We start from the raw sequence: 8,253 nt of genomic DNA, 5'->3' as shown, positions 1-8,253 counted from the left end.
GTGAGAGAGTGTGTGAGTGAGAGAGTGAGTGTGTGAGTGAGAGTGAGTGAGTGTGTGAGTGAGAGAGAGAGAGTGTGTGAGGTGAGAGTTACTGAGTGAGAGAGGGTGAGAGAGTGAGTGAGTGAGAGAGTGAGTGTGTGAGTGAGTGTGTGCGTGAGAGTGAGTGAGTGTGTGAGTGAGAGAGAGAGAGTGTGTGAGGTGAGAGTTACTGAGTGAGAGAGGGTGAGAGAGTGAGTGAGTGAGAGAGTGAGTGTGTGAGTGAGTGTGTGCGTGAGAGTGAGTGAGTGTGTGAGTGAGAGAGAGAGAGTGTGTGAGGTGAGAGTTACTGAGTGAGAGAGGGTGAGAGAGTGAGTGAGTGAGAGTGGGTGAGTGTGTGAGTGAGTGTGTGAGTAAGTGAGAGTGTGCGAGTGAGTGTGTGCGTGAGAGTGAGTGAGTGTGAGTGAGTGTGTGTGTGAGAGTGAGTGAGTGAGAGAGTGAGTGTGTGAGTGTGTGAGTGAGTGAGTGAGTAAGTGAGAGTGTGTGCGTGAGAGTGAGTGAGTGTGTGAGTGAGTGTGTGCGTGAGAGTGAGTGCGTGAGAGTGAGTGAGTGAGAGAGTAAGTGAGAGTGGGTGAGTGTGTGCGTGAGAGTGAGTGAGTGAGTGAGTGTGTGAGTGAGTGTGTGAGTGAGTGTGTGCGTGAGAGTGAGTGAGTGAGTGAGAGTGGGTGAGTGAGAGAGTGAGTGTGTGAGTGAGTGAGTGAGTAAGTGAGAGTGTGTGAGTGAGTGTGTGCATGAGAGTGTGTGAGTGAGTGAGAGTGGGTGAGTGAGAGGATGAGTAAGTGAGTGAGTGAGAGACGTTGGGTGAGTGAGTGTGAGCGTGACTATGGTCCTGACCTTTGCTGTGTTGGTGTCAGGTCACAGAGAACTCTTCCTCAGTGCACAGACGCTGGGCGAGGCCTCTCAGGGCGCCGCTACCTTCATCAAGGTGAGACATTAACGTGCCAGAGAGGATGAAGCAGGATTATAATCCACATAAATAAGGTCAAACAGTGGTAAGATCCTCTGACGCCTCCCTCCGTCCCCTCAGTGCCCGTCTCCAGTGGGGGGCAGCACAGAGCTGTGGCGGCCCCTCAGAGCTCTCGGCCTGCTGCCGCCGTCGCGTGGCCTCAGGAACCTGCTGCTGCTGTCGGACGGACACGTCCAGAACGCTGAGCTCACCCTGCGGCTGGTCAGGGACCAGGCCCCCCACAGCCGCCTGTTCACCTGCGGCCTCAGGTCTGCTGGCTGAATACGAGGCCAGATGTTCATCGTCTTCATCACAGTCCAGTGCCGTATGTTTTACATCATGTTTGTGTTTGTCACTGCAGCCCGACAGCCAATCGGCACATGCTGAGAGCCTTGGCCCAGGCAGGGGGCGGGGCCTATGAGTTCTTCGACACAAAAACCAAACACAGCTGGACAGAGAAGGTGAGACCTGCTAACTCCAACCACGACCAATCCAGCTGTGTGTAGCTTTCAGATGAATCTAGCGGCTGGTTTGTCTCCCTTTGTGTCTGCTGTCATGTTCCCGTGTTTGACCTTCACCTCCCTGAGGTCCGCCGCCGCCGCCGCTTTGTTGAGTTGTGATGATGTAATGACTCTTAGTTCCCACAGAGCAACAAGATGGCTGAGCGTTTGGACTCTGTGTTTGTGTTTATGAGGCATGAACCTCCTCTCTTTATCAGTGTGCAGTGTGGAACCCAGCCGGTGTTTGACTAACAGGCGCTGTTGCCTTCTGTCACCTGCAGGTGGCGCGTCAGGTGAACCGCATGGCCTCAGCCGGCTGCAGCTCGGCCTCAGTGAAATGGCAGCAGTTCAACCCAGCGGCGCCCCCTCCTGTCCAAGCCCCCGCACAGCTCCACGCCCTGTTCTCAGACTGCCACACCCTGGTGTTTGGCTTCGTGCCGCACTGCACTCAGGTAGAGGCGGAGAGGAGAGGCAAGCATCGCCCGGTCAGACGAGTCGCTCCCTCACTCTCAAACACTGTGTGTGTGTGTGTGTGTGTGTGTGTGTGTGTGTGTGTGTGTGTGTGTGTGTGTGTGTGTGTGTGTGTGTGTAACAGGCCACGCTGCACGGCAACCTGAGCGGCCGAGAGCTGGAGACCATGGTGTCAACAAGTGAGCTGCAGAAGACCAAGGGCACAGTGAGCACACACACACACACACACACACACACAGATCTCTATATGTGGTTTGATCTGCATTTTGTTTTGCACAAAGTTGTGAGTTGAAAGACAGAAACACAAACAAATATCACAAACCGTGTTTATGCTTGAGTGATTTTGTTGCGTGTTGAAGAAGAACTAACAACCAAAGTTGTCATGGAAACAGACCATGTGAGCCAGGTGTTGTTTGCTTTGAACTTGATCCAATATTTAAGATTCAGACCTCAGTGCTGAAATGAGGATGATGAAGGTGATGATGATGATGATGATGAGCGTTTGTCTCCAGTTCCTCCACAAGCTGACAGCGAGGGCCATCATCAGGGATTACGAGGACGGGAGCTTGGACAGCAGCGAGGCCGAGCACGAGGTGTGTGTGTGTGTGTGTGTGTGTGTGTGTGTGTGTGTGTGTGTGTGTGTGTGTGTGTGTGTGTGTGTGTGTGTGTGTGTGTGTGTGTGTGTGTGTGTGTGTGTGTGTGTGTGTGTGTGTGTGTGTGTGTGTGTGTGAGCCCGGAGCTCAGTAGGTTCAGGGTCCTGGTCTGATGACATCATTCTTGCCTCTCCAGGGGAAGAAGGCCCAGCTGAAGGACTTCATCGTGGAGCTGAGCAGAGAGTTCTCCATCCTGTCTCAGTTCACCAGCTTCGTGGCCGTGGAGGAGCGGGTTAGTGCTGCACACGGGTCACCACGGCAACACCATCACCTGATCCACCTTGGACAGAATTAATCAACCAGCTGTTCTCTGTAGTTCATGACACATGTTCTAACATGGTTATGTGTTCTTAACGCCTCATATTCACATCTTCATTAACTCAGCTTGAACGTCCTCCTGCTGTGGAGACGGACCTGCTGAGGCTGAGGCTGAGGCTGAGGCTGAGGCTGAGGCTGAGCATAATACTACTCCCTGTCTAACTCTGAGCTCCTCTCCTGTCTGCCAGCTCCCGGGTCAGACAGACCAGGGCCTCACTGACATCCCCAAGCTCATCGCAGAGGAAGATGTGGATTTTCTTCCCTACATGAGCTGGAGTTCTGCTCAAGAAGAAGAAGAAGAAGAAGAGGAGCTTGAGAAAGACGAAGACTTAGACTTTGGACTGTTTGACGAAATAAGCAAATCTGTGTGCCACATAGACATGGAGATGAGCCGCTGCAGTGGGCTGTTTGATCCAGAGGTAGAGTATGAAGGAAGTGTGTGTGTGTGTGTGTGTGTGTGTGTGTGTGTGTGTGTGTCTGTGTGTCTGTGTGGGTGGGTGTGGGTGGGTGTGTGTGTGTGTGTGTGTCTGTGTGGGTGGGTGTGGGTGTGGGTGTGGGTGTGGGTGTGTCTGTGTGTGTGTGTGTCTGTGTGTGTGTGTGTGTGTGTCTGTGTGTGTGTGTGTGTCTGTGTGTGTCTGTGTGTGTGTGTGTGTGTGTCTGTGTGTCTGTGTGGGTGGGTGTGGGTGGGTGTGTGTGTGTGTGTGTGTCTGTGTGGGTGGGTGTGGGTGTGGGTGTGTCTGTGTGTGTGTGTGTGTGTGTGTGTGTGGGTGGGTGGGTGTGTCTGTGTGGGTGGGTGTGTGTGTGTGTGTGTGTCTGTGTGGGTGGGTGTGGGTGTGTGTGTGTGTGTGTGTGTCTGTGTGTGTCTGTGTGTGTGTGTGTCTGTGTGTGTGTGTCTGTGTGTGTCTGTGTGTGTGTGTGTGTGTCTGTGTGTGTCTGTGTGTGTGTGTGTGTGTGTCTGTGTGTGTCTGTGTGTGTGTGTGTGTGTCTGTGTGTGTCTGTGTGTGTCTGTGTGTGTGTGTGTGTGTCTGTGTGTGTGTGTGTGTGTCTGTGTGTGTGTGTGTGTGTGTGTGTCTGTGTGTGTGTGTGTGTGTGTGTGTCTGTGTGTGTGTGTGTGTGTGTGTCTGTGTGACTGAGTGTTGGAGGAAGGAGCTTCAAATTTCAATTGTGTGTAATTGCTGTGAATTGCATGCAAAATAACCAGAATAAAGTATCTTAAGCTTCTCTCTCTCCTCATTGTGTTTGTAAACACTAACAGTATTCTCTGTTTCAGGACGAGTTTGGACAAGAGGAGACATTCTCAGGGTCCTCTGGTCCCTTGTCTTGGTTTTCTGCAGCTGCTCCTCCTCCTCCTCTCCCTGCAGCTCCTCAGTTAGATGCAGCTGTGTTATGGGAGAGCTACAGGTCTTGCTCTCTCATGGACACATCACACACGCCTGGGGGCTTTGATCTCTCCTGGCTTCGGCCAGCTGGGGGCTTCGGCCAGCCGGGGATTCGTCCCCAGCTGGAGGAAGTTGATGCACCGCGGTTGTCTCTCAGCTCAATACTACCAATACAGGGAGAAGCAGAAGAGAATGATGAATATGAAGTGACGTCTGCAGATAAGGAGGCTGCAGCAGGAGTGCAGGCGGACCTGTGGGGGCTAAAAGGTCTTCCCTTCCCCAGGTGAGCCCAACATCACTCTCATTGAAGTCACTCCCCTCATTGTGTCGCGTGTTTGTTGACATGTTTTCCTTGATTCAGGGGGAGCGGGGACAGGAGGAGACTTACAAAGTTCAGTGAAGAAGTCCATATGTTAAGCACCTCCCTCTCCTCCTTCTACACCTCTCATGATGCTGCAGCAGAAGGGCATGGGGGCCTTCTGGAGAGGAGGAGGAGGATAGCTCCTTTACTCTTCGGGTGAGCTGAACATCAGACAGACCCTCACACCACCTACTGTCAAATCACTCTCCTCATTGTGTTGCGTGTTTGTTGACATGTTTTCCTTGATTCGGGCCGTTCAGGAGCAGTTCAAATTTCACTGCTGATGAAGGAGGCGCCGTCCGCAACTCTGTAGACATACCATTACCTGAAGACATTACCTCTACCTCCCTTGCCTGTGCAGACCTTGACAGTTGGGTCAGTTCCTTCACTTCACTCTGCAGACAGATGCTTGTGATGTCTTGGTGCCAACTGAGGTTTGGACTGACGTGTTTTGTGTTTTGCAGGGTCACAAACAAAGGTCAACAAAGATCATGCAAAGGTCACACAAAGGTCAACCAGCTGAAAAACAACAAGAACAACAACAAGAAGGATTATCTTTCATGATCAGCCACAAGAAAAAGGCAAAGGGAATGGCTGGCCCACACCATCAAGGGTTCTGTTCAGCGCCTCCTCCTCCTCGGCCTCCTCCTCCTGCTCATCATGGTCCTGGTTCAGCTATTCGTGCTCTTCATGTCCAGTGTTCACAACCACGTCCTCCTCCTCCTTGTGGTTTTATTCCTACTCATGTCATTGCTTTAGCTCCTCCTCCTTCTCCTCCTGCTGGTCTTGGTTCAGGTCCTCCTTCTCCTCTTCTTGGCTCAGCTCCTCCTCCTCCTCCTGGTCTTAGCTCAGGTCCTCCTCCTCCTCCTCCTCCTGGTCTTGGTTCAGGTCCTCCTCCTCCTTCTCCTGGTCCTGGCTCAGCTCCTCCTCCTCCTCCTGGTCTTAGCTCAGGTCCTCCTCCTCCTCCTCCTCCTCCTGGTCTTAGCTCAGGTCCTCCTCCTCCTCCTCCTGGTCTTAGCTCAGGTCCTCCTCCTCCTCCTCCTCCTCCTGGTCTCTTTTCAGGTCGTCCTCCTCCTCCTCCTCCTGGTCCTGGTACAGTTCCTCCTCCTCCTGGTCCCCGTTCAGCTGCTCCTTGTTTGGGTGCTCGACGTGAGGTGAGGCGGGCGAGGTTGGAGGAGATGGTGGACGATTGCACAGAATCTCTTTCCTCCCCCAGGTGAGCTGAACATCAGACAGACCCTCAGCCCACCTACTGTCTACTCACTCACCAACAACATTACACATCTGTTTCTGCTCTTTGTGAAATTTTGTGAATTTTTCTTCAGACGAGAAATTCAATCCATCAAAGCAACGTCATCAAACTCAAGTAAACAAATCAGGTGTGTGTGTCGTGATAGAGAGTCGATAGGATCTGGATCAATAGGGTCTGGATCCATAGGGTCTGGATCCATAGGGTCTGGATCCATAGGGTCTGGATCAATAAGGTCTGGATCCATAGGGTCTGGATCAATAAGGTCTGGATCCATAGGGTTTGGATCCATAGGGTCTGGATCCATAGGGTCTGGATCAATAAGGTCTGGATCAATAGGATGATATTTGTTCATTGATACTAAACTTCTGTGCTGGTCTTGTCTCAGGAGGCTGTACCATGAAGAGAAGCTGAAGTGGAGGAGCATCTTCCTCCTGCAGCGTCCAGTAAGACTCGTGTGTGTGTGTGTGTGTGTGTGTGTGTGTGTGTGTGTGTGTGTGTGTGTGTGTGTGTGTGTGTGTGTGTGTGTGTGTGTGTGTGTGTGTGTGTGTGTGTGTGTGTGTGTGTGTGTGTCATACAAAGCAACTTTCAGAATAAACACCAGTAAATGTGTGAGAGTAACTTCAGCATTAAGTTACTGTTCAAGCTACTTTGTCCACAAAGGAGCAGCAGGGTCAGAGGTCAGAGGTCAGGGCAGGTTGTGAGCCTTGTTCTGGTGTTGCAGGAGGGCTACTGGGAGTTCAGCCCTGAGCTGGAGGTATATCTACACCAAGACCTCCACTACTTCACCACCGTGTTCCTGAAGGACAAGGGCATCTGCTCTCTAGGTACAGCTGTGTGTGTGTGTGTGTGTGTGTGTGTGTGGGCGTGTGCGTGTGTGAGGGGGCGTGGCCGTGTGTGGAGAACCATATCAAGATCATCAGCAGAATGATATGTTTGATTTGAAGAGCACTGTGTGTGTGTGTGTGTGTGTGTGTGTGTGTGTGTGTGTGTGTGTGTGCAGGTGTGAGGGCTCACTCAGAAATCCTGAGGCTGGTGGCGACTCTGCTGGTTCTGCAGCTGATGAGGATGGAGAAGAGGGAGGAAGGCCAGATGCTGCGTACGCTCTTCTGCATGCAGGACGCTCCTGAGCCCAGGTTTGACTCTATGTGTGTGTGTGTGTGTGTGTGTGTGTGTGTGTGTGTGTGTGTGTGTGTGTCTGTGTGTGTGTGTGTGTGTGTGTGTGTATGCCCCAGTAACGCCTTGGTGACACCTGGTGTGTGTGTGTGTGTGTGTGTGTGTGTGTGTGTGTGTGTGTGTGTGTGTGTGTGTGTGTGTGTGTGTGTGTGTGTGTGTGTGTGTGTGTGTGTGGGTGTGTGTGTGTGTGTGTGTGTGGGTGTGTGTGTGTGCGCAGGCCCGTGTGGTGGGCGGCGGTGAAGCGGGCGGTGGACTGGGTCTGCTGGGCCGACCGGCAGCACCCCAGCATCTACAGCCGGCTGGAGTTCGGCTGGAGCTGGGAGTCGTCTACCCGTCAGCTGCTGGGCTACGAGATCCCCCCTCCCTTCTCCCCTCTCAGGGCTCTGAAGAGGCCCGGGCCCCCCCTACTGATCCACTGAGGGGACCCGCATCACGCCGCGCTCTGGTCTTTGGGCTCGTCGCCCGGCGAGGTCCAGGGGTCAGCTCTGACACGCCGGAGGTCCAAGTTGTGTTGTGGTTTGAGTTTGGACTAAAGATGTGAACGTGGCGTTGCTATGGAGAAGAGGAGGTGTAAACATAATCAGCTTTGCTCTTTAGACTTATACGAATGTGATTTCTCTGATGAGGCGTTCTCCCTCTGCCTTTAAGCTTCAGTGGCGTCTGTGCAGTGATGAGGTCATCAGACAGGAAGCTCTCGGCCCGGTCTGCTTCAGTGCCGCTGCTGTTTCCTTGCTGGGCCAGTAGAGGCGCCATAGAGCAGGAAGCACTGTCTCAGGCTCCAGCTGTAAAGCGGCAGATCACAAAGGGTTAAAGAAGCTTCTGGGCTTCACCATTTAGGAAGATCTCTGTCAAACTGTCAAGCAGACAGAACTCCCCAGATGAAGTGTTCTGATCCAGGCCCGGTACTATGGGTTCTGCCGGTTCTCTGTTGGGTTTGTGGGGTACGGCTCAGATGACCTGCAGCCCAGGGGTCAGAGGTCAGGTGTGCAGAGGTCACTCAGGCTGCTGTGATCTTCCTCATGTGCTTCCTCATCAGCTGTTGTTTGTCTGTAATCATTAATAATGCCATTAAAATCTCTCTGACAGTCATTTCCCCTCCTGTGTTTCCTTTTCTCACCTTAAAGCAGCGGTGTGTGTGTGTGTGGAGTGGGCGGAGCTTTGCCC

The 8,253-nt window shown here is 52.7% G+C and overlaps 1 protein-coding gene across 1 annotated transcript in view; it reads left to right on the top strand.

Annotated features, from left to right (window-relative positions):
• parp4 (poly (ADP-ribose) polymerase family, member 4) overlaps positions 1-8,178 on the top strand; it is a gene marked incomplete at its 5' end in the record, with an annotated part of 18,338 nt that extends 10,160 nt beyond the window's left edge. Inside the window, 17 exons of the mRNA XM_076138946.1 lie at positions 891-961; positions 1,064-1,251; positions 1,344-1,443; positions 1,764-1,934; positions 2,078-2,158; positions 2,466-2,546; positions 2,743-2,838; positions 3,113-3,343; positions 4,195-4,586; positions 4,665-4,820; positions 4,925-5,039; positions 5,129-5,880; positions 5,990-6,043; positions 6,302-6,359; positions 6,638-6,740; positions 6,917-7,049; positions 7,307-8,178. Coding sequence (XP_075995061.1) covers positions 891-961; positions 1,064-1,251; positions 1,344-1,443; positions 1,764-1,934; positions 2,078-2,158; positions 2,466-2,546; positions 2,743-2,838; positions 3,113-3,343; positions 4,195-4,586; positions 4,665-4,820; positions 4,925-5,039; positions 5,129-5,880; positions 5,990-6,043; positions 6,302-6,359; positions 6,638-6,740; positions 6,917-7,049; positions 7,307-7,508 — 2,984 coding nt within the window. The remainder of the gene's footprint in view (positions 1-890; positions 962-1,063; positions 1,252-1,343; positions 1,444-1,763; positions 1,935-2,077; positions 2,159-2,465; positions 2,547-2,742; positions 2,839-3,112; positions 3,344-4,194; positions 4,587-4,664; positions 4,821-4,924; positions 5,040-5,128; positions 5,881-5,989; positions 6,044-6,301; positions 6,360-6,637; positions 6,741-6,916; positions 7,050-7,306) is intronic.
• Positions 8,179-8,253: the final 75 nt, after the last annotated feature.

Source organism: Genypterus blacodes, unplaced genomic scaffold, assembly GCF_046128005.1.
Source record: "Genypterus blacodes isolate CSIRO-AG114 ecotype Tasmania unplaced genomic scaffold, CSIRO-AGI_Gbla_v1 ptg000421l_1, whole genome shotgun sequence".
NCBI classification, from domain to species: domain Eukaryota; kingdom Metazoa; phylum Chordata; class Actinopteri; order Ophidiiformes; family Ophidiidae; genus Genypterus; species Genypterus blacodes.
Note: the sequence above shows the minus strand (reverse complement) of the source record. Positions and strands in the feature narration are given on the sequence as shown.